The sequence below is a fragment of the Neolamprologus brichardi genome, chromosome 9, assembly GCF_056152115.1.
Source record: "Neolamprologus brichardi isolate AB-2024 chromosome 9, ASM5615211v1, whole genome shotgun sequence".
Taxonomy (NCBI): Eukaryota; Metazoa; Chordata; class Actinopteri; order Cichliformes; family Cichlidae; genus Neolamprologus; species Neolamprologus brichardi.
The window spans coordinates 16,345,949-16,371,515 of record NC_142112.1 but is presented as its reverse complement, the minus strand read 5'-3'; the positions used below and the strand labels follow the sequence as shown (position 1 = coordinate 16,371,515).

The 25,567-nt window shown below is 38.1% G+C and overlaps 1 protein-coding gene across 4 annotated transcripts in view; it reads right to left on the bottom strand.

The window, feature by feature from the left end:
* Positions 1-25,567, bottom strand: part of col11a1a (collagen, type XI, alpha 1a) — a 69,466-nt gene that overhangs the window by 24,706 nt on the left and 19,193 nt on the right. For all 4 annotated transcript variants that reach the window (XM_087846007.1, XM_087846004.1, XM_087846005.1 and 1 more), the window contains 31 exons: positions 24,778-24,843; positions 24,407-24,448; positions 24,264-24,326; positions 21,745-21,819; positions 21,528-21,611; positions 20,710-20,766; positions 19,741-19,794; positions 19,582-19,635; positions 18,583-18,636; positions 18,412-18,465; positions 17,504-17,557; positions 17,048-17,092; positions 16,794-16,847; positions 16,655-16,699; positions 15,902-15,955; positions 14,218-14,262; positions 13,656-13,709; positions 11,865-11,909; positions 11,477-11,530; positions 11,315-11,359; positions 9,926-9,979; positions 9,693-9,800; positions 9,567-9,620; positions 8,768-8,821; positions 7,744-7,788; positions 7,523-7,576; positions 7,327-7,371; positions 5,035-5,088; positions 4,333-4,386; positions 1,310-1,363; positions 755-862 (listed from right to left, as the gene is read on the bottom strand). In XM_087846007.1, coding sequence (XP_087702133.1) covers positions 755-862; positions 1,310-1,363; positions 4,333-4,386; positions 5,035-5,088; positions 7,327-7,371; positions 7,523-7,576; positions 7,744-7,788; positions 8,768-8,821; positions 9,567-9,620; positions 9,693-9,800; positions 9,926-9,979; positions 11,315-11,359; positions 11,477-11,530; positions 11,865-11,909; positions 13,656-13,709; positions 14,218-14,262; positions 15,902-15,955; positions 16,655-16,699; positions 16,794-16,847; positions 17,048-17,092; positions 17,504-17,557; positions 18,412-18,465; positions 18,583-18,636; positions 19,582-19,635; positions 19,741-19,794; positions 20,710-20,766; positions 21,528-21,611; positions 21,745-21,819; positions 24,264-24,326; positions 24,407-24,448; positions 24,778-24,843 — 1,782 coding nt within the window. The remainder of the gene's footprint in view (positions 1-754; positions 863-1,309; positions 1,364-4,332; positions 4,387-5,034; positions 5,089-7,326; positions 7,372-7,522; positions 7,577-7,743; positions 7,789-8,767; positions 8,822-9,566; positions 9,621-9,692; positions 9,801-9,925; positions 9,980-11,314; positions 11,360-11,476; positions 11,531-11,864; positions 11,910-13,655; positions 13,710-14,217; positions 14,263-15,901; positions 15,956-16,654; positions 16,700-16,793; positions 16,848-17,047; positions 17,093-17,503; positions 17,558-18,411; positions 18,466-18,582; positions 18,637-19,581; positions 19,636-19,740; positions 19,795-20,709; positions 20,767-21,527; positions 21,612-21,744; positions 21,820-24,263; positions 24,327-24,406; positions 24,449-24,777; positions 24,844-25,567) is intronic.

Sequence of the window (25,567 nt, the reverse complement as noted above, 5' to 3'; positions counted from 1 at the left end):
CAAAGTGTCCCTGGCATACTGATGCGCAGGTCTGAACGGAGTAGACCTGACTGGCACAGGGTTTGGAGTTAGCCGACAGACTTGATTAAACTGTCTGCTTGGGGAAGACAGGAAGAAAATGAAAGAAGAACACATGAGGATTTGAGGGCTGTGGGGGTTGAGGAGCAGGGTATGCTGAGTGGCCCTGGGAATCAGGGGGTTGGTTAGGAGCAGCTCATACTTCTACAAAATGCCTGCTGTCTGCTCCTAATGGGCACTCACTTCTCGAGCAGGGAGGCCCAGGGAGAGAACGTAGCCAGACACTGCTCAAATCTCAGCCTCTGTATCTTCAGCAGTCACTTCCTTCAATTTTGCACTGTCTAGCATAGAGAGCAATGGTGATAGTCGGGTGATTGCTGCGAAACACATCCCACACTCTCACAGTGTTATCAAAGGAATATGTAATCTATCAAGCATTGTATGCCCCCCAAAAGTATTTATGGGGACAGCTGGCTCAGTCTGCAAAATAAAATCATGTGGAACAATGTGTAGGTTTAATTTGCAGCTCGTGTATACCCTCTTGAACTTCCTATCAATGTCATGAGCATCCTCTTCTTCAGTTTACATGAAAAGCCAAGGCCGCTTTTCTTGTTTGTTTGTGTTTTCAGAAGGTTAGTGTGTAAAAGTGTTAGATGCTAGAAAAGCATAGTTTGCTATTATATGATATCTAAAATAAATTGGAAAAGTAAAATTAAAGGGAATCCAATATACATACCTTGGCTCCCTCCTTGCCAGCAGCACCTGGAAGACCCTGCTCTCCAGGTGGGCCAGGAGGTCCAGGGTGGCCTCTCTCACCGACGGGACCAGTTTCTCCTGTGGGTCCCTAAGATGTTATCACACATTTGGATTTACAGGTCAACGTATGAAAATGACCATAAATCAGTAAGTTACATTTAGAAAATAAGTAATGAAAGACTTTGTGAATTTTACAGCTGTTTTTTTTAAACTTTTCTATTTTCGTAACCTTCTTTAAAATGTGCCATATAAATAAAGCTTATCAGTTTTTCACTTATAATTTACGCCAGTACAGTAGAGCTCAAAGCCAGTAGGTGTCCAAGATCCAACTGAGTAAATGATGATCTATCTACTGTATATGAGCAAGTATGTGTTTTCTTGTAATTGCCCACAGTACTTCTTGTTGAAATAAAATTGTAATATAGAAGAATTTGATCCACAGCACTGCGGATGCAGCACTTACTTTATATCACCTTCTGCTTTGTTGTTTGTTTAGTAATATATGTATTTGCCTTTTCTGTATATCTCCTCTTACCTGGGGCCCAACAACACCTCCTGGTCCTGGAGGACCGGTCTTTCCTTGGAAACCCTGAAAAAAGAAAAGCGAGAGTATGAAACCTTATTTATACAAGTTACAGCAGCATTGGAGACATAAATCATATCTATTCAAGCCCATGTACAGCAATTATTATGATATTATTTATGATGATGAGCAGGGATTTACTATGTGTTTGGGTCTGATGTTTCCTTGATTCTGGAACAAGAGTTTTTCAGCTTCTATCTACAGTCAAGGATATATTGTTTTGCAATACAGTGCAGGGTGGTAAATAACTAGAGTTATATGTACAGTTGTTTAATATGTTGCATATCTTAATGTCTATGTGGACATTAAGTCTATGCAATAAGCTTTACAGCTTTTAGCTTTTTTTTGCTTGCAGTCCAAAGTAGACATGAAAAGGAAGGGTCACACAACATACGCCTCTTGTTTAAACCAAACCAGGCAATAAAGACACTCAGATAATAAAGTGGGGTACCTGTACTTGGATGCTGTAATTAAGATTTAAAAATAAGACAACAACAGACAACAGATTTGACATGACATTTTCATTTGTTTGCTATGAGAGTGACGGATTTCTACATGAGGAATAAAAATGTGGAAAATTATGAACATTTTGGCTTCTAAGTCCTGTCCTTCTTCTTATAACTGGGCTTTGGTCGCTAACAGAACACGTCAGGCTAACTCATGGCTCATAGAGTATATAAAAGCCTTCAGCTTTCATGCCCCTCTTCTGTGGAACCAGCTCCTAGTTTGGACTTAGGAGACAGCGACACCCAGTACTTTTAAGATTAGGCTTCAAACTTTCCTTTTTTGATTTTGCATATAGTTACCCTTAAACACCCCTTAGTTATATACGCTGCATTTAATCATTAGTTATTATTAATCTCTGGCTCTCTTCCACAGTGTATCTATTGTCCTGTCTTCCTCCCCTCACCCCTACTGGTCAGAGCAGATAGCTGCCCCTCCCTGAGGGTGCTTGCTCATAGGAGGTCCCTTGAGCAAGCACCAACTCATCTGATTGTTGGGGTTTTTCTTGAATTTAATTTGAAATCTTTAATAAAATACTGACTTTATGTCATTGAGGTGACATAAAACTCTGGTCATGTTGTGTATGAATGTGTAACTAGCCAACGTCAAAGCCAGCAGTATAATAGTATAGCTGCTCTACTACTACTGTATACAGTGTACAAGTCACCATTAAGTTATATGCTCTCTGGGAGAATACAGACCAGTTAGTTGTAGTTAACTTTTAAGTTTACATTCACAGCATATGGCTGATTTGCATTGAAGTACTCCCCGTGGATACGTTTAAGCACATTTAAACAGCAAAACAGGACGAGCCAAAAAAGATCCAAGTTCAAAATTCCCGAGCATTGAATCCGACAGTGCAGTACAAATCAGATGAACTTCTGTCTTCAGGGAGAGGAACAATCCAATCCACATTGACCAGAATTCAAGTGCACTCCAGTATATTCCTGAAATACTAATTAAACAGTTTTCTTAAAACACACTATTAAGTGTACTGATACAACCAGATAAAGAATGGTATCTTCTACCTTTATCACAGCTGTAATAAGGCTACACACTTGTAGACAGTGAACAGTGTACAGCTTAATTAAGCTTCCTGAGAGTTACTGAGAAGCAAACAAGTACAACCCCAGGATGAGCACAAGAGGAGTGTTAGATGAAATCAGCTTTTTCTATTGGATCCCTCATTCGCTGGCCTTTTCTATAACCTATACACACTGAGGTATTACAATCGCAGCACATTTGATTTGCAACTTATTATCCTATAACTAACCAAAGTTTCAAATGCAAACTTCTTACAAAGTCAATACTGAAAGACTTGTGACTCCAGGCCTATTGATCACTATGTGCTGTGATTTATGATGATGTATTTTTTAAAGAAAGCCCTCAAGTCAGGCTGCTGCAGCATCGGCCGTGGCTCACGGCTCAAATCTTTATTTGCACTTACTTAAATGTAACTTGCATTTCTGAGGATGTGCATCTATGAGCATCTTTATTGCTGTGTGGAGCCCACTCATCACCACATAAACACCTTAATGAAGACTACTATTGGGGCCTGAATTACAGAAAAGGCGGGGAAGCACTTGTGTGTGCTGTATTATATTATCTAAGGGAAAGAGGCAGATGGAAAAGGAAGCTTTGATAAAGGCAATGATGTCAAGCTTTTAGTAGAATCATTGTCCTCCGAGCCTCATCAAACCATGGTGCACTGATGCACACCAAGCGCAGAGGAATCGAAGAGCGGGGGATTCTAACTTCATTTGATTGAATCTTACTCTGCTTTGTTTTTTTATTGTTGTTATCTGTGTGCCAATTCAGCCATTTTTCATTTAGCTCATGCACATTTTGGAACAATAAACAAACAATACAAATAAAAAAAGCAACAAACTGTTTTATCCTGCTGCAACAAATATTATGCTGGCTTAGTTATCTCTAAGGTGTTATTGTTATACAGTAGGCAGTGATACACAAGTAAACCTTAGTGGAACTAAACAGTCAAAGCTTAGCATCTATTCATTGGATATTTGCAAATATGCCAAAGTAACAATAAGATAGAAACTCCATCAGAAATGGATGGCTACACAGCCCACAGTCTGAGCCCTGTGGATTTACCTCGACGGTGTCTGTGTGTATTCTGTCTGTGTGAATAAAGACCAGCTGAGCAGCAGACTCAGGCAGTATTCACAAGGGCTTTCTCTTTTAGAGTTTGCTTTACGAAATGGGTCTGCACCTCTGGCATCCCACTGAGATGTTGTGCCAACGATTTCATCGTTATCTACTGCATATGAAAGCACTATAGATATGCTTATGTATAATACTGTAGCACAGCCACAGGAATAAGTCTTGTTTTAAAGTAGTTTAAATGTAGAAAGCTAAAAAAAAAAAGCCAATATGTATAATTCTTAGATCATGCTGGGTTTAAGTTCAACGTGAGGTCTGTAACGGTCATACAAGATATTGCAATTACTCACTGTTTCTCCGCGCTGGCCAGGGTGTCCGGGCAGCCCATCCTTGCCAGGTGGTCCCTGTCGGGTAGAAAACAAGACATACATTCACCAGGCAGCCAGGGACATTCATTGTTATCACACTTATATCTTAAGTGACAGCCCTTTGGTTGAGTAAAAGTTTTTTTTCTAAGCAACAAGTTTCATTACTACAATTTTGTGCAAATGGTTTGTGGGCAGTGTAAACATAATATTGAGAAAGGAAAAACCCTTGAGTATCTCGAAGTAGTTGAAGGGTATGCAAATAGGCTCAGGGTTAGAGTTTTTTTGTTTATTTTTGTGTGAAATAAACATCGTTACGGGCTGAGACGTGAGAGCCAGCTATGAATGTAACCGGAATCAATAGGTGGAAATTACCACTTGTCTCCTGCCTTGACTGGGTAGTGAGAAAATGAGCTCTGCTTCAATAACAGTTAGAGTAATGACCTCTGAACAGAATTAGGGATATTGCTATGTATTACTGCACCCTATGAATTCTTCAAATTGAATCAATTGTGACTTCTAATGTTTGCAAACAGGCTATTTTGCTATTGCAACACCGAGGAAGGGTAAATAAAGTAAGAGATTAGACACAGAGCCTTGCAAAACCACAAAGCCTCAGTGTAGATGCTTTTTTAGTCTGAGAGGCCAAGTGGCTTTCTTCTGTTCCAAGGAAGGAGAAATACTTACAGGGGGGCCTTTTGGTCCAGGGAAACCTACTGGTCCCTGTGGTCCTTGAGGTCCCTGCAATCAACACACAGTCAAGTTAAGGTTATGACATTATGCAAAAAGGCAAAACAAAACCTAAAAGTGAAAAAGTGTCAGGCTCTGGGATTGCTTATGGCTAATTCGAAACAAGGTTGGAGAAGTGGAGCTTTTCGAATCGAAAAACTAGCCTCACCATGAGGTGAGTAACTGTGCCTCAGGTCATAAATGATATGATGTGACTACTGGTAAGACTCGCCTCACTTTCTAACCACACAGAAAAGTAGTGAGAGTAAAAGTGTATCTGGAGTTTTTCTTTGCAGTGATTTATTTGTCCAGCTAACCTTAAACTTTCAGTAGCATGGATATTTTTTGAAATCCAATATTATATTGTTATAAAGATAACTTCAAAAAAAGTCCCTGTCTGATCCGACTAAATCAAGCAGACAACATCACAGGGAAGATTAGAATCATGGCAATAATAATAAGCCAAAAATACCTTTGAATTCTCCAAGTTCATCAACATGAACATTAACTCCAAATAAACTTTGTTGTATCCTAATATATTACTTTTCATTGTTGTAGAAAATTAGCTGTAGCTTATCAGGTAACAAATCTTCATCAATGTTGCTGCATATACTGTATGCTCAGCTTATATAATTAATGAGGGGTTGAAACCAGCTGAAAGCTAAACTGCATGTTAAAAAAAATCAGGGTAATGACTAAAAACTGTAACAAATAGTATCTTAATTAATTAAGGGGAAAAAGTGTCACCCACAATGCTACAAATAGAGACATTCATATTGTGGGGTTGTGTATCCGAGTTTGTAGAGTCAAATATGCTAAAGAAGGATTTCAGTTACTATACATTATTGAGTTAACAAGTGTTTAATTTAAGGAGATTTAACATAAATCGATGAAACATCTAATAGAAGTTTAATTTTCTGCAGTCTAATAAAAGCTTCAAAGCTGACTCGATCATTTAAGCTTAACTTTTAATCATCCTTATTCATCAGATTCAAATTTATTTCACCTCACTTGTCCATGTTCATAGGAGTTTAACAAAAGAGGACGTTCATACTGTTACAGAGTTCATGACACTACATCTCAGATAGCTTAAATATCAAAGAACTGTTGACAGCAGTCCATTAACATCTGCTTCAATCACTGTGCCATTACTGTATTAGATCAGTAAAAGAAGAAAACTTTAAGTCCGTGAAAGTATATCTATGATAAACATTTACCTTTGAGACTGAAAAAACTATTTTATGACTGATTAATGATGAAATCCCTGTACCTAGCCGAGGACAGGTAGGAGCAACATGTGCCATTATTTCATTTCTGTTGTTACCAACTTTCAACTTTCAGAAAAGAGGCTCAGATTTCCCGATCAACTAAAATTCATCACAGTGTGTCAGTACAAATAGTGCTGGTAGGTAAATGCTAATGCAAACAGAGCATTTGCTGCAGGTGCTTAACAGCCTTCCTTCTTTCAGGCCTTCACTAAATCAAGCCAATGTTTCTCATTTCTTTGATACACAACAAAATCAAATTCCACTAGAAATCTAACAAAACCTAATGAAAGTTATTAAATAAAGTGTCACTGCTGGGAATCTGTTTTTGTGCAGCAACTGCACACTGTTTACTTTTCCTTTGTTTTGCTGAGTAAGCCACCCAGCACTAAACATCTAGTTTTGAAGCGCTTTCTTTCCTTTCTTTCCTCCTTTCCTTTTGGAGTGTCAGTTTGAAATGCTGCAAAGGAGCAATTTACTTTATTGCAATGCTGGGAGCCAAGTGAAAAAAACACAAAACAAAAATGCTGCTGTCTGTAGGAACAATGATATAGCATTAAGGCAAAATCCCAGCTGACAACAACGTATAGAACAGAAGTCTTATTATAATATTATATGATGCCTGAATTGCCCCTCATTAAAAATGAAACAAACGATTTATCGATTGATCAACTAATTTCTTAATTTCTTAATTATTATTTATCCTCCTGTTGAACTAGAAAAGTAAAAGTAAGGCACAGCCATCATTTTAGTAGATGCCAGAGATCTACTGGGAAGAAAAAAAGCATATTATGTGTACCCTACTAGGTTAGCATCACTATTTATCTTTGATGCTTAGAATCCAGTTTGATGAGATAGACCTAATACCAACAATTACAAGTATATTTCTAATGCAAGGACAACAAAAACAAACTGGTATGGATCTAAACCTTGTGTGCTTTTAAAATGCACAACAGCCACTGCAGGCTCAGTGTGTTGGACTTACTCTCTCACCAGGTGGGCCAGGAGGACCGTCGTTGCCTGCTGTGCCCTTCAACACACAAAAACAAATCATCATCAGCTCACATTTTTAAAAAAGCAGCTCTATTTAATTATGTTCAAAATGACAAAGTAGCAATTTAATTGAAAAGTCTTGACTCTTTGTGAGTAGTGTTTTGTTGTAACGGCTATAGCATCAGAACCTTGGGTCCAGGTTTTCCTGTTGGACCTCTGGCTCCTCGAGCACCCCTGGGACCCTAAAGAGAGAGAGAGAAAAAAGTCATGTTAAGCAACAACAGTCTAGTTCAACAGCTATAATATATGCACATAATTTGACTGGAAGAATAATTTAAACGAATTAATGTCAACAATGTTTACACTAATAGCCCATTAATCACAAAAATATGGCGTGAACAGCACCTACCGTCGGACCTCTTTGTCCTCTCGGACCAGATTTGCCAGCAGTGCCCTGTTAGGTAACAAAATTTTTTTAAAAAGGCTTAAGCACAGATTCTGCTTGTCTGTCCTCATCCAGCATTAATCCACTTAACATATGAAACCCCATTAACATGTGTTCCACACAAAGCATCTCTTCTACATCGAGCAACAAGCAGAGAACAGTGTGTCCCCTGTTCAAGCAGAGAAAACACTGTAGTGACTCATTATTTCCTTTTAACTGATAAATAAACAATAATTTCTAATTACAGGACACAGTGCAATGCCATTTACCTGTATGGGCCTACTAAGAAAACCTTGAATTTAAAGTGTGATCCCATTAATAAATGTAAACGGGTTATATGGAAATATAAATAAAGAGTACAGGAGTTATGTTCATTGAAAGCAAATAATTTTTTAAGTAACTATTTGGCTTCTCACATCAGAAGAGACATTTTGACTTTGGCTGGATTGCTTTATTTCACAAAATAACCTCTGTGTGCCAAATAAAGCTATATATAAATAATACAGTTTAAAGTATCCACTTAATTTAATAAAAGATTTTTAAGCCAATTTATTTAATAACTCTTTATACTTTTAATAATCTTTATATTAAAGTGGATTTCAAACGAATACTCTCTCCCATTACCTCCACCTTTAATAAAACAAATGGTGTTGAGCTGGGGATATCTGGCTTACTGCACACGTCAGTGGTGAACGTGCAAATATGAAAACTCAAACAGCATCTCAGCAACTCTCCGAAACTGCGTGAGTGCAACTCTTTTTCAAGCCAAGAAATGAGGCCATGGGCTCAATGAAAGCACAATTGTTTCCGCACCTTTTGTTCTCTCCCTGACATTGATTTTGCTGCTGTTATTCATCTATTTATTTATTTATTTTTGTGCCAAGTCACCATGCAGATGCTTTGTAATGGGAATCAATTTTCTTTTGTGCTGCGCCGTGATGTCGTGGTGATTTTCATACACAAAAACTTAATGCATGTGTTTTCTTACCCTGCCTCCTTTCTCGCCATTGGCTCCTGGGAATCCAGGGAAACCGCTTGAGCCCTGTCGACAAGAGGTAGATATGTCACGGAGGGAAAGTACAGAAACACAAGAGAAGCTGTGAGGGTCAGCACATGCATAATAATTAAAGCTCATCCTGTATTTATCTGCACTGTTAACCCCACGCTCCTGTCAAATAGCCTGAATCTAGAGTTTGAAACATAAGGGGTTAAACAAGCTGTTCCTTATCTATACTGCACTATACTTCTTGTTAAAGAACATTTTCTCAGTCCATATAAAATAATTGACACACTGAAACAAGAGGAGGGAAACTTTACAACATGGCACAAAATATCTTTAAACACGAGACAAAGTGACATTTTCTGTAATCATACTGTGAACAGGGGGATTTTTAAAAAAGCTTACCTATTCTGCAGAGCCTCAAATGTTGCATTGGGGACATTCAACAAAAATTGAATCCATGGCAAACTCCATAAAGCAATAACACTAAAATTTTGCACTGCCAAAATAAAGCTGTGTTGTTTACTCATTTAGGGAATTATAGCCTTGTTAGTGACACCTTATTAAAAAGTGATGCCAATTTTTGAAAAATAACTAAAAAAAAATAAAAATAACCAGCGTGCTACATAATATGGGATGTTTGACAGCTGCGTTATTTCCAAGTAACCTGGCAAACCCGATGACTTGAAGTACCACAGCCAACAAAGTAAACCACCATTTAATATTTGTTATCTATTATTATCCAAGAAAAAACCCCAACAAAAAAACGTGATTTTCACAAACGTACCTTAGGTCCTTGTCTTCCAGGATAACCTGGCAATCCTGGGACACCCAGTTTACCCTGAGAGACATTAACACCACAAGTAAGCACAGGAATACAATTTTAGCACAACTGCAGTCAGAGCTATGTTACCTTTTCTCCAGCAAGACCAAGAGGACCAGATTCACCAGGGGGCCCAGCTCTGCCTTTAGGACCCTCAGGACCATCCTCTCCACGGGACCCAATCAAACCAATTTCACCCTACAATCAACAAATATATAACAACACATGGTTTCAATTTTATATATCTTAATTTTCCATCCAAATAGTAAAGATGCAACTAAACGTTGAGTCATCAGTGTTTTTATTTCAGTCAAGCTCCTCACCCGGTCTCCTTTGATTCCCATGTCCCCCTTGAAACCCGGGAAACCGTCCTCACCCTGAAATGAGAGAAGTTAGTGAATTTTCTGGCATTTTTGGGGTTAATTTACTATATTTTTGCTAAAAAAAAAAAAAGTTTAACTGTCTGAAATTGATTATTTTTTCTAAGAAACTCCCTGAAACTTTTTTTGAAAAGTTCTTTTTTGAAAATCTTTTAAAGCTTCAGCCTTCTTAGGTTCACCGTGTAAATCACAGGATTGACAGTGCTATCTGCTGGTCAGATAGTGGAATAGCACCTGCATGGAAACGTAAAGCTGTTGATATTTTCATCCTCTACATTTGCAGCAGTGCCCATTCACTTTTATTTGTGACTGTTTATATACCGATGTACCAAATTAGAAAACATGATATAATTTGCTCTAGTTTTAAAGACACTAGACACTCAGTATATCTACAATACGCCGAATGATGCTCGGGTTTATTGACTTTGTGAATAAATGGACACGATTGAGTTCATCCAAACTTCTTCCTCTGTTCTTTGAAACTTTCACTTGTCCATGTTTTCAACTCTCTGATGCATAATGCAGTACTGAGCACATCTGTTGCCACCAACTCGCATCGCAAAGACCACACGCACACACCTCAAGAAAAGCACATCCTTTATTCATAACAAACGCTTTCTCCTCGAGGTTTTGGCTTTTGGATCTCTTGCTATAAATAATTCAATAAAAAAATGATATGAATACCTGTCATTGTAGTAAGAACAACATCTCTCAGTCAGATAATAGATTTTTTTACAGTGACACAGCTGTATTGATCTTGAATAAAAGTTATGCCTATCTATATATAAAAAATATTAGTTTAAATTCTACATGGATACACGCACAGTTCAACACTTCAGAAACTGCTTGGAATTGATTGTAGTGGGCTTTCAAAAACATTCTAGAGCGTGACAGCTTTACATTCAACAGTGGATCGAGGGTCACTTTAAGAAAGTCTCCGTCTTTGCTGAAGAAGGCAATCGACTGACCTCTACATTCAGGCTCCAGCAGCTGTCCACTCCAGCTCAAAGGACTCAAACCAAAGCTGGGAGTGCCAGTAAACAGCCACTGTTGGAGAGGTTGACGTGCAACTATCTACTAGCTGTTCCCAAACATTATTTTTGATGCCTTCAGTTTTATCACAAGATGAAGTTTAGACTGACAACCTGCAATTCACTATGCCAACTTCCTTAACAGAAACCAAGGGAGTTATCCCATTGAACTGACTCCCATTTGGTTCTTTACTTTGACTTTAGCAATACGTTATGTATAATTATTAAGCTATTTTTGTTTATGTTTTATATCAAAAAAATTGTGTAAAATAATATATATATTTTAAAAAGACATATATACCTTCTCTCCCTTTGATCCCTTGAGACCACGGACACCATCTGCACCCTGTAGGACAGAAGCCAGAGATTAGACTGATGACAATGATGTCTAGCAGGACAAACTCCTGTAGAATAATTAAAAAACGTTTGGACGATCAAATACATGCCTCATCAAACATCATACCTTAACACCACGAGGCCCAGGATAACCAATGGGACCCTGTGGGCCTGATGGACCCTGGAGCAAAGAAAGAGTTTATGATTACTGGGGCTAACGCTTAGCAGATAAATGCAGATGGCATTAATAATAACTTGTAATCACATATTTAAATACCCGATTAGTGTCAATTTAAGATGGTTCGCCATTACAAATGCATCGTAAACAATCAGTGTTGGTCAATTATTGAACCAAACTAAACTGTAATATTAAATACTGGCACAACATAAGCTCAGTTAACAAAATGTTATGTGATCTGAATATGAATAACAATTAAAAAGTGAATGAATGAATAAATGAACAAATGAAAAAAATAAAAAAATAAGATAAAATTCTGTGACTTCAAAACACCTACTTGGGCTCCTTTCTCTCCAGGTGGCCCCTCCTTACCAGGATGACCCTGCAAAACAAAACAAAGTCTTCACAACGTGGTTAAAACTTGCAAAACTATTGAACTTAGTGAATGCTGTGACCTAATGTGTGTCACTGAGCTACGTGATGCAACCGTTTATGATGTTGAAGCAACTTCACAAAAAAGAACCCCAGTGTTTCTTTCTGAATTCATATTAAGATCAATTTCTAGCTTTTGTGCTGTCCTTCAAACACATGGCAAACAAACAAAAGAGTTACTATTTCAGAGCAAAGCTGAATTGTGTGCAATTGTAGTGCATTCACACAATGCTGCATTAATTATAAGGGTAAACTTGTGTGCTCTATGGTGCTTTTTTGCAAACAATAGCATAGTATATTAGCAGATATACTACTACAAGTACAAGTTTTTCTAGTAATAATATTAAATTAGATATTTGTGTGATGGCCACTGATGAAGTAAGGTTTATCGTACAGACAGACAGGTTGGATATAAACTGCCCACAAACATATGGGATCCTTTAGCCTCTGACATTCCCCGATCTGAAGTGTGACATTGACGTAGAGGGCTGTAAATCACCAGGCTCTGGTGCCTGAGGCCAGCTAAGGCTGTCTGCCTGTTGAACTTATACACCTCTCCAAGTAAGGGCAGTGAAGGAGGTATGACATGAACAACTACGAGTTCGAAATAACAAATCCCGTAGGCTATTTATCAAATTTCTGGTGATGGAAAATGCCACGAGAGATGTCTGAGGTACAGTTCTGCCATGCTGCACAAAAAGGATTACATAAAAATCAAAATATTGTCCATGTGCATTTTTGAAGCACATAGCTTGCACAACAACTTCATTTATAGTCTGAAATGCATATGAGATATTTCAAGAAAAACAAACAAACAAAAATGGGGGCCATTTCCAAAAATCATTACCAACAGACTGAAGGTATAACACAAATAAGTCAAGGAGTCACTGTATATGTGTGCATCTGTGCGTGCGTCTGTCTGTTTTCTTAGCAATCTACTTTCCACTTGGTGGGTTTACTGCAGAGGATTCAATAGAGAATACTGTTGTTTCATGTCATGTGAATGAATGGTTCTTATTTTACGGTATAAGCTTTTTATTTTTTCTGCTTTCACAACTTCTGATAACTTGCAGGTGAGACGTGTGAGACGAATATTCTCAAAACCACCTCCACATGTAAATTTTCAATCTGTGTGAGTTATGGCCACCACAATTTTACAATGTTCCAGACATGGTTCCTGACTTTTAAGGGGAAGCATGTAACTAATTTAACTTGGGTTTTGGTTTGATTTTTTATTAATGACTGCACTTTTTGTTTGCATACTTAAGAGCAATTTTTAGTAAAAATGTCCATTTCATCTACTCAGCACCCATAGTTAAATTCTTAATCTATGGGAACTAAAACTTTCCTTTATTTTTGCAAAACAAATAAAGGAAAGGCTCTCAAAGTGGATTGTCCACAAACTACACTTTGCATGTCTATTGTTTCGCTAATCCTCAATGATCTCGTAAGTACATTAGCTGTGCAGCTATCTTTGAACTTGGTGGACAAGTGCACAATTGCCCCATATTTAAACGGCAGATTCAGTACTAAACTACTACTAATACTAGTACAAAATAAAAAGTAAAAAATAGCACCCGCAATTTTAGTGAATATTAAATGAGTAAAGTGGTGTTAGATTATCTTGTTTGTGGGATATGTATGTGTGTAATATTGATATAGAGTATGCATGTGTATAGGTCACAAGAGCACTCACAGGGGGCCCATCAGCTCCAGGTAATCCAGGCAACCCCGACCTGCCATGAGGTCCCTGCATGGGGAAAAGAAAAAGACAGATTTAAAAAAATGTCCAGGATTCTTATGAAGATCACGTGCAGGTTCAAATAAGCTAAATGCAACTTTTTGACTTTAATATAGATTCTTAGTTTTGATGAAAGAAAACTCAAGGAAAAGAAATTCTATCATAAACAAAAAATAAATAAACTGAATTTAAATTTTAAAATGTAGTTAGATAAATACAACTAAGCTTCCTTAACAAAGAGACATGACAAAGAAGCATGCAGTACATAGCATACTTAGCATGAATCTTGCTAACCTGCAGATACCAAATTTGCCTTATTTTAACAAATAATGCAAAAGTTACATCAAATCATGGATCTTTATATCTTATATCAAATACAGTTTACTGATTCGGCAACTTAATAATTCCTCGCACAGGACTACGTTTTTTTTGTACCAACAAACATTTCATTCACCATGTACAAACCGTAATGCTTTAATAATAAGCTTTCAAATAATGAAGACAGAGATAAACACACTTTTTCTCCAGGTGGTCCAATGGGGCCTTGAGGACCAGGAAGACCCTGCAAAACAAGAGACAGATAGAGATGAGAGTCGATATAGCAACAACAGGCATGCTCAAACACATGCGCAAGCTGGATAAACTGAGGAGTTTATTGGAGCTGTAAATAGTTTAGCTGGTAAAGAAATGTTAAGCCTGTGTGTTTAAGTGTGCTTGTTCTTTCTAAGTGGGGTATATTGGCCCTTAGCATGCTTGCAAATCCTTAAATATTTGTTTATGTGCTCCCATATATGCATTTCTGAGTCCCTACCTGCCATTGCCCTTTATATTTGTTGGTTTGGTTGTGTCTCTGGTGTCCTTGTTTCCCATGCTTTTGTCTTCATGTCTTTCAGCATTAGTTATTTATCTTTTGGTTACTTTCCGTTGTACTGTGAAAGTTCGTCTTCCCTTTTGTCTTGTATTTTTACTTCCCACCTTTGCTCCTTTGCCTTCTATGCCTGACAGTCGGCTCATGTGCCTTTTTCCCACTTGTGTGTCATTTTTTTAAACCAATGCTCAGTGTATACAGAGGCTACAAGCAAGCTGTTAAACTTGCTTAGGAAGAATCCTAACAGAGGGAAGTGACACAGAATCTCTCTGAGTGGCAGCCATAATAACCCTTAAGAAAAACTGGATGAATTGTCTAATGACTAAGGAAAGGTGCTCCAGTGATTCTTTCATCCCCTCCTTCAGCAGTAGATAGACTAGACCAATCCTTTTATGAAGTGAAAGGAGATAATGCCCTCCCATTATTCATAGCGACATAATACGTGAACATCATTAACTGCGATGAGCATCAGTGACATGTGGCAGCTAAATGTTCATTAGTAGTGCCGTTTCTATTTGATACCAAAACGTGCTGATAAAATTTGAACCTTCAATGAGAGGTGACCTCTCAGGTGAACATTATTTGTATTTAATGATGAGTTCGAATTCCGTCCTTTGTAACAAAGTGATATTTTTCACTGGTTTCTCTCTTTCATAAGACCTGCATGTAACAGCACAGTAATAATAATAATAATACATTTTATTTATAGGCGCCTTTCAGACCCTCAAGGTCACCTTACAGTAACACGTAAACATACCATAAAAAACATAAGAAAAATGTATATATAGCAAACATGGTAGATAAAATTTAGACATAAACAGTCATAAAAGTATAAAAGCAAATATAAAAACTGAGCAAGGTAAAAATGGCCTAAGAGAGATCAGGTGTATGCAATTCAGTAACACTGCGTGAGGCATCTAAGATGTATTTTGTGTAGTCCATCTTTGAGACACTGTTTCACCACATCAGACCCACATCAACAACATGCGCTGCCACATTATTAAGCTGTCTGAGATTCTCTGACCGCTGCACTTCTCTTTTCCAAGGTCCTTATGAATTCTGCCTCACACTTTTCTTTGACCTCATAATGTTTTTCACTGAAGCACAACATAACACTATCTGATATGTGCTTATATATTTATGTGTGTGTGTGTGTCAGCTTGAAGCAACAGTTGTAGAAGCTTTGCAGGATTAAACCAACACAAAGACAATGAAAACTAAACCAAACAAATAGTTCTTTTCCTAAGATAAGTCCATGGAAAATATCCCTGCACTGCACTTGTCTTTGCTTGTTTCAGGTGCAGTGATGACACCTCGTGATTGATTCGTTCACCTGTGTCCCAGGGATTCCCTGCTGCCCGGGTGGGCCTGGCTCTCCTTGAGGTCCCTAAAAAAAACAAGAAGACTGTCAAAACTAGACAAGAAACATTATTCCCGGAGCAACTCTCAGAAATACAGTGCAGCTGAATTACACCCAGTGTGGCACTGTTAACAGGTCTGTCGCCTGGACTATTTACTCCCCAGATCACAAAGAAAAAACAATGATATCTCAGGGGATACGTTATAGAAGAGTTTAATTAACTAATTGAAATATTTTGGTATGCCTACTTTTCCCAATCTGCTTCATATACTCCAATCTGGATTGCCTTTTTACTGAGCTTAATGTATTTTACTTTGGTCCAAAAAATTCCACTCTTTCCTAAAATACCACAGCATGTTTACTTAGGGGTCCAGGACAGAAATAAATGAAAGAGAGGCTATACTCTTGGTGGACATTTAATTCTCAATAGCAGCAAAACGTATTAATAACACATTTCTGTAAGTTGTTGTTATTTATATATATTTATCTTAACATAATGTGACTTTTAACACATCTTTAAGATATAATGATCACAGCAGACTCACCACTGAGCACTGAACCTTTGATCTCACAGCTGTGCATCCTACAACCTAAAAGTTAACTTTAACAATGCGCACTGAGTAAAAGCATCTGTGTAGTTCAGCCCAGGGTCTGAAGATCTGCAGCACTAAAAGCTGATATGGTCACATGTTGGTGACTATGATAAAGAGGAAGCTGTGTTTGTACCATGTTTCCTTTTGGACCTTGAGGACCATCAACTCCAGCAACACCCTGCAGAGGACACATTAAACAAGATTCGTGACCGATCATATTAATTGCAGGCAGTGATACTACATGGGGACATGGTAAAAGTCAGAGTACGTACAGGTGATCCAGGGGGTCCTGGAGGACCACGAGGTCCCAGCAAACCTCTTGGACCCTATGAGAAACAAACGAGTTCAAGTAAACTGAGAATTGTTTTATGGTCATAATATTCATGAATAATTGTCAGAGGGGCACTACTGCCCCTGCTGGATGCTTGTGTTAGCTTTTTTAAATGACTTAAGGAAGATCATGTTGCAGCTTGTTGTAATTTCATAGATCTGGGATGGCATGATATAATAAAACCAGGAGCCTTACACTCTCTCCAGCTAATCCTCGAGGCCCAATCTCTCCATCCTCGCCCTGAGGGAAGAAACAGACAGAATCAGAGAAAATGAAATATAATGATCTTTACTGAACTTTTAGCGTTTATCATATTAATTCAAATAAACCAGACCTGGAAGTAAACATCTTGTATTATATATTAGTAATCATCACTTTTAATTTTAGGTGCTTAAAATCCTCTATCAGTTACAGCTTATGTTAAACCACTGCAAACATTACTGAATGCACCAACAGCCAGGAGTTGGTTAAGGTAGTTTCATAAGAAGAAAAGGTTAGACACAAGCTCTCCTCGTTCCCAGTTCCCAGTCTCAACCCAGCTGCTGCTGCCTGATGGCTGAGCTGGTGAAGCACATCTGATCTAAATAAGTATGTTGGTGATGCATCTCGGCTGAGTGCAGGTATTTGTGAGATAAAAGAGGAAGCATTTACTCTCTGTCCATCCTCTCCAGGGGCACCTAGGGGTCCCATTGGTCCTGGTTCTCCCTAAGAAAAAGAAGAAAGAGATCAGAAAGGCACACAGGTCGAGGTTAGTGTCTCACATTATGATGTTTTTTATTTATTTTGTAGAATTTTCTAGTTGGAGCTTTTAATTTGAAAACTACGTTAGTGTCCTTTCAAACACTGGTTACTTTTTTGTTTCTTCATCCTTGCATACTAAACACATTATGTTTTCACTTCCTGCTGCATCTCACTATACTGTAAAAGCCTTCATACCAAACCTTTGATGCTATAAACCATTGCTGGGAATGAACCAAATACGACATCATAACACAGATTTCGAATAACCAGGTGACAGGCAGGATGGCGTACTCGACAGTGATTTCATTCGTAATTTTTCAATGTACAAACCAATTACCGAGTTTCAGTGCGTGATTAATGCAGGTACATTAGTGGAAGCCATGTAGCAAATTATAAATTGTTAATCCATTTTCCCCTCTTGGCATAACAGTTCTTCACTCAGCACACTGAAATTTAAGGATGTTACTCAACATGATCTTAGAAAGATACTGAAATTCCAAACTACATCACCCACTACAGCCAACTAAAAGAGATTGAAGATATCCAAACCTTTGGTTATTATTGTAATCTGAGACGGCTAATCCTGTATAACTGAGAGAGTTTGTTTTAATGCCAGTTTTGTGACTTATCACACGAGGAAGCAGTGTTTTGTTCAACTGCTCAAAAACATCTAGAGTTTTTCAGTTTCTCAGGCAAACAATGCTCTGTTTCATATTTACTCTCAGCGGATAAATCTCACAGCTATTCTAAATCAGAGAGATCTGCAAAAGGAGCAGACTGCACATAATTTAACATATGAAGTGCCATATTATGCTCACCCTGTGTCCTTTTTCACCAGGCAGCCCAGGAAGTCCATCAAATCCTCTGTCACCCTGTAACAAAACAGTACGCAATATTACAAAAGCAATCTTTATATGGACAAGAGCACTTCCACTATTTGCTCTTTTCTAGTGAAATAAACTTTAAATGTTACGTAGCAGCATTTGTACCTTAGAACCTGATTCTCCAGGCATCCCACGGGCACCATCAGCTCCAGCACGACCCTTAAAACAGAAGAGAGATTAAAAATATGAATACAGATTTTGATACTGCGGAGACGTTCAGAACATAACTATTGGATTCTAGATAAGTAAGATAATAATATATTTTTTGTTATATCTGCTTTAAAAACACACACTTTTCTATTTTGTATTTTGCTATCAGTCTCCTTTTTCATTTCTGTAGAAAACTACCAGCGATTACGTTCTATTTATATCATCAGATAAAATGTCAATATTTGTTTTTACTCTTCCTGTGAACCAGTTGGCTTCCTGGATGTTGCAAATTCTTACCGATAGATGAAGAAAATGAGTATTTGTTTGGTTGTTATAATCAGTAAATAATGAAGTAAAACCAAAGAATATGTTTATTTGTCAGATTTGACTCGTTTTTGAAGGGCAGCTTACATTTCTCTTATTATCTCTATCTCCTCCTTGCCTCACTAGCTTTTAGGGAAAACATTAGAAATGACAGCGCAAGATACATTTCATCCACTGCATCCGTACATAAGTAGCTTGCATACTATTTATTTAATTAAGCAATATTTAATCACATTTTGTGACATTAAAACCAGCTAAAGTCCTGCATTTTAATTAAGCTTGTATTACTAACTTGCAAATGACTGGTTTATGTTTATTAGTATCCAATTAGGTCACGATGTTTGGCCCTGCAGAGGGACTGAACCGTGACACTAATTGCGCCCTACATTCATAGTCAGTGTTAATGTTTTGGCATTTTCAGACAGATTAACTGCCCAGCCATTGATCCGAGGATTGGAGGAACCACAGACCTTTAAGCACATCTCAAGCAATTGTTTGTTGGAGTGGAAATAAGCTTCTCAGCTACTGAGGAGAGACGACAAGTACAAACAACCACACAACAAACACAGAGGCATGCAAGCACACACACACACTGCAGTGCGAGTGCTGGAGGTGAGTGAGTTCACTCACCCGCTTGCCTGCTTTGCCAGGCTGCCCTGGAGGACCTTGGGTGCCACGAGGACCCTGTAAAAGCACATGAGGACCAGTTTGGTGATCAGCAGCACTATTTGTTTCTCAGTTTGTGTGAAATGTTTTCACCCAGTCATTAAGTCATAACTTATCCCTCACCTGAGGACCATGGTCTCCACTTTCACCTTTCAATCCAGAAATGCCAGGTGGACCCTAAAGTAAGGGAACACAAACCAAGCATGCTTATATATACATATCTTTTCAAGCTTTTTTCACACGCAGTTTCCTTCAGGACAGATTACGGAAAACAGTTCTTTAAAAAAAACAGCAGATGGCGACATTTTACAGCAGTCAAACCATACACCAATGCTCATCAAAATAAACATCACTGCACCGATTATTTTTAAGCACAAATTGGCACATGTGATATTATAAACTGCAAGACACTCCTATCAGATTTTGAATCATGCATTATATGCACCTGGCTTAAACGCTGATCTTAATTTGCTGCAATTTATTTTCAGCTTCTAAACGCTTTGTGCCAAGTTAGAGTTCAAACTTATTTGCAAGACTAGCCTGATAGCTCCAGGTCTAGCTGGCACCAGAGGCCTAAGATTACACATGCAGGTACAGTGATAGATCTGTGTTTTATCTGGCATTCATCTCTGGGCAAGTCTTTTGTAGGGTCTTTTCCTGGAGATAAGCTGTGGATCTTGTATCAACAAGCCCAAGAAAAAAAAGTTTGCCCGGTTGCAATATGTAAAGCAGCTGTTAATACACGTGTGTTTTTCCTCTGTTTTACTGAGCAACAAAAAAAAACGTACTACTCTGTATTTGATTGTACTTTCTTCTAGTACCAACAGTACAAAGAAAAATGCACAAGCAACAAAAGAAGATATTTTATAATCCAATCCAATAAAACACTGCATTTTTAAAAATATGCATTTGATTAACTTAATCTTGAATACTTGTTCCAGATATATACAATGGCTGTAAATGACAACTTTAATGAATGCAATCAAACACAAAACTATGAATAATAGATACATTTAGAGATTGAAAAAAAAAAAAAAAGAGATTGAAAAGCTGTGTTGCAGCATAAATTCCACTGGATAAATTCTCACTCACCACTGGCCCCGATCTTCCCGTCAAACCCATTGGCCCAGGGGGTCCTCTCATAGCCAGCTGCAGGTATGGGCACAGACAAGAGCAAGGTCAAATTTCACTGAGGCAAAAAAACCATTCATAATACTTTTTGCAAACCACATAAGCAGCACATAACACATATCTTTATGCATTTTCCAGAATTTTCCTTCCCATTTTACATATTTTGATAGTCTGTTTTCTAGTATCCTGGCATGTCTGTACTTAATAATCCTTTTTTTTGGTCTTGGTTAAGAAAGTTGTGGCACTGCTCGCACTACATGATCACTACATCCTATTCTGAGATGCCTCTCATCTGGACTGCAGTAAACGTTCTTTATCATCCTCCGGTTGCTGTCTCATTGTGATAACTTATGTAGTCGACAATTTACATTTTAACAGTTAATAATCAGATTTAGCAATTATTCGGTTTACCTGTTCAGTTATTGGGTCTAAAGTGAATTGTGCCCATCTCCTCTCCCATAAAGATGCAAAGACTACACCTGTTTCTTAGCCCACCCGCAGACGCTGAGCCCCTGAAGTATTTTTAACAGTCTCTCCTGCCTGTCCACCTGTTCAAAGTGGCCTTTTCATGCTGTTGCTCTTTAGCCCACTCGGCATGTCTCCTTTTAGCCCCACAAGGACAACAAAATGCAGCGCAACCCCTCCTCACCAAAATGCTGTCTCTGTCTTCCTTCCCCTCCTTTCCCCCTACAGCTCTATGTAGCCAGCAAGAGGGGGGTAGGGGTTTGTCCACAGCCTTTTGGTTTCCTTGTGGCTTTTAAAATGTTGTTTCTACTTACTCTAGCCTGTGAAAGGATCGCCTGCGCCTGGGCTTCTTGGGCCGACACCACTGGACCCTTCTCACCATCCCCGCCGAAACGGAACTGTTGGACACACACAGACAGCGCGTTTTGTTCAGCTCACTCTGTCATCACTACGCAATATCTTAAAAATGATCCTGGTTATGGATATATGATAAGTTTGGATGGAATGTAGTTCTGCTGTATGAGCGCTTACTGGAAGCATCAGCATGGTACCAGGGGGCCCCGGCAAACCGTCAGCACCAGGCAGACCAGGGCGTCCAGGAGGACCCTGTGATACAGAAGAGGCAAAAAATTATTAATAGCATCAACATTGAAAACAAATTATGGCACGTGAAAAAAGTGTAAAAAATAAATTTCCATAGCTGGTTATGTTTATAACATCTAACCATTAGCAAATCAGTTGTGGCAAAAGCTCTCTGGCAGTTTCCTGTGGGCTTTGTCACATCTTTGTCGCCACTGTCGCCAAAGTGCTTGCTCATAGGGGGGTCATAGGATTGTTGGGTTTTTCTCTGTATCTATTATTGTGCGATCTACTGTACAATATAAAGCGCCTTGAGGCGACTTTTGTTGTGATTTGGCGCTATAGAAATAAAATTGAATTGAATTGAATCTTTGTATGTACTACCATTTATATTTTGGCTGAATTTCAAGAATTTATGATGGTACATATTGCTAAAATGAATCAAACACGAGGGGGCGGAAAGCAAATTTATACAAAATATAAAAACAGAATTATCTATATGCTCTGCACTGCTGAAAAATAGACCTAACCAAGAGATTTTCATCAGGGCACCCTGTGACTCTGTGTATGTTTATTTTTTTTGTTTATTTATAAGGAACCCCATTAGTTTCCACAACAGTGGTTGCTAGTCTTCCTGGGGCCCAAACCATCAAACACCACCGAATAAAATGTTACACAATGAGTTGGATGCAAAATGTCCACATAATTTGGCTCTTACATCCACAATAAGGTTTTACAATTCTGAAAATGTAAACATGTAAATATTAAAAATTATAAAAAACACTCAAACAAAATTCACAATTTCCATTACAAGTGACATTACCCTCTTACAATATTTACAAATAAATTAAAAACTGCCTAAATAGGCTTTTAGGTGATTTTTAAAATTATGAATAGAAGCCAATTCTCTAATTGCATAAGGCAACTTATTCCACTGAAAAGATGCTCTAAATATAACAGAGTTTTTCAAAAAGTTACTTTTAACTCGAGGAGTTACGAAATTGTGGTTAGTTGAGAATCGTGTAGCATGATTATGTATTTAATATGTATTATGTGTGTGTTTTTGTGACACTTAGACAAAATGTGAACGCAGGGAGGACAAAATGATTGCCTTTACTAATTTGCTGGGTGTCTATAGATTTTAACTCAACTGCATAGTTCATGTTCAAATTAAGGCTCTGGTCAAAGATGGGTGTACACTGACCCTCACTGAGTACCTTTTTTCCTCTTCCCAGATTACAGCCCTGTTTGACATTTTTTACATTTTCTGTCTATCTGTAACTACATAATAAGTATCTTTATCTGAGCTACAAAATTAAAATTTTTACCTGACACACTGATGTAGCTAGTGTGGCTGTAATCACGTGTCTGTGTGTGTCATCACGGCAAAAAGGCAGACGCGAAGATACCTGCTATACCAGGATTCACAGCAATTTGCTGGGTGTTTGTTTGTCCATATGTCTGTAGACAGGCTGTGTCAACAGCATCAAAACTATACTATTTACATTCGGGACACTGTTTATGTGTATAGATGGCAGCAAGAAGATGTCAACTTTACACTATATAAAGACTAGTTTGATGTTGGACACACAAAACTACTGAATCTCTACTCGGGTGATTTATTACTTTTTTTGCTCTTTAATCTTATATTGTGCTATTTCTATTCATATCATTAACATAAATGCTTAATTGCACAGATACTAGGAGTGTCCATTGGTAAGCAACACAACCATCTGCAATCCAAAACTAGCATCCTTTTTCCATCTTTTCTTTTTAGCCGTATTTGTGCACATGTGTGAGTGTGCTGCAGAACTGTGGAGCAGTTGGATTTTAGACTTTTATAACAATACTTTACATCTCAGGTAGAGTCTCACTCACCTTGGCTATTGTTGCTTATGCTAATGATGAGCAGCAAGGAAGTGAAAATAACAGCTCAAGACTATTTCTGTCTACTGACAATAATCTATTAATACACTTTCAAGTGCACTATTGTAGAAATGAATGACTGTCAGAGTTTGGATGTGCTAAAACTTGCATCTCTATCCCAGAGACTGCTTTTAACCATTCTTACAACAAGAAGTTTAATTTCAGTGAACTGTGTGTAGCACAAGTAATGCCCCCAAGATCACTAGTGTTTGATATTCATATTAACTATTAATGGTGAGTTCATTCAGTGTTATTCTCAATGCAGTTTTCAATGCAATTAGCGTGCTATAAAATTTCTATTCCTCACACTGCCTTCCTTTCACATATAAAACACTGACACAGATCATTATTCTTCAACGCGTAAATGAAGTCCACCAATAAATGAACCTATAACAAAATAATTTCACTAATTTGGAGTGTCTATTAAGCTGTCCAGACATTCATTTTCTGAAAGAGTGTAATCGGAAAGAACATAGTTGAATTCAGAATTCAGAGTAAATCCACATAAAAAACTATGAGCTTGGAGACGTAAATGATAAACCTACCCTGTCACCAGGATCTCCAGAGGTGCCTGGGGGTCCTTGTAGGCCTGCGGGTCCTGGAAGACCCTGAATAAGCAAAACAAAGTTAGCAGAGTTCATAACGTCGCATAATTAGGTCTCTTTTTTTCCCCAAAAAATATACTCACTGCTGGGCCGGAGGGTCCTGGTTGTCCTTCGATTAGCATGCCCTTAAAATACAAGCAAAGTGTTTATCACCACAAATAGTGGGATATTCAAAAGCAGTAACATAGATAAGTTCCAGATTAGATAATAATCGGAAAAAATTGTGTTCTGGAGATGTTTAGATAGCACTGCAATGGGATCTTTAAAGAGTATATAAATAAAATAAAACGGTGGTTTGGGTTTGACTCTATTTCGTTTGGGTTTAATATGATTTAAAGTTCTAATAAAAGTGAGACTGCTCACTCTGAGAATAACATTTTTCTAAAAATATGTGTACCAGGAAAGTGATAACAAGTCATAATGTTTGGACAATTATCGACTTTTTGGACCTTACAGGTTCAATCACAGCCGGCTCGCCCTTCTCTCCCTTCTGGCCAAAGCCTGCTACGGAACCAGCGACCTGCAGTTACAAAGCAAGAAAAGTGGTGGCAGTTTTATAAATGTCGAGCTAAACCATGGAGCAGTTATACTCCACAGGTACAAACAGCACTAGACTAAGTAAATCATGGATAATACAAAGCGAGACATTAACAAACACTAACAAAGAAGAAGGGTAGTCCTCATGAGCGACAACGGACCTCTGCATGCTTGAAATGGAGTCGTGCTGTCATTGCATCGTCACTGAGCAGTGTGGTTAATAAATGATCACCCAATATAACATACCAGCGGTTATCTATGTAAATTTAGTATATTTTAATTTCCCATTATTTTTCCAACATTGCAATTTAGCAAATACACATGAGTAGCTGAGCACAACAAATGTATAATATGAGTAAGTTCTTCCTTATGGAGGTGGAGAAGGTGTGGTGAGATTAGAAGGTGCTAGTCTGGGTGAGCTGTGCGTGAGATGGGTAGTAAAAAGGCAGATAAGGCCTCATCCTAACATGCAGTATCAATACCCAAAGGCGCACAGACACATAATGCACTTAATGGAGTCTGGTTGTGTACATTTAGCACAAAGTTGGGGCCAAATTTTCCAACATAGACACAAAATGAGGAGTTATGTTAATTTATATGGTCTTTATACTGACTAAATAACATACTGTGACAAACTGTTGATTAGTAAAGTCTGCATGTTCTTTACAACTGTGTGGGTGCACTATGCAGACAGCTGCCTACGATTT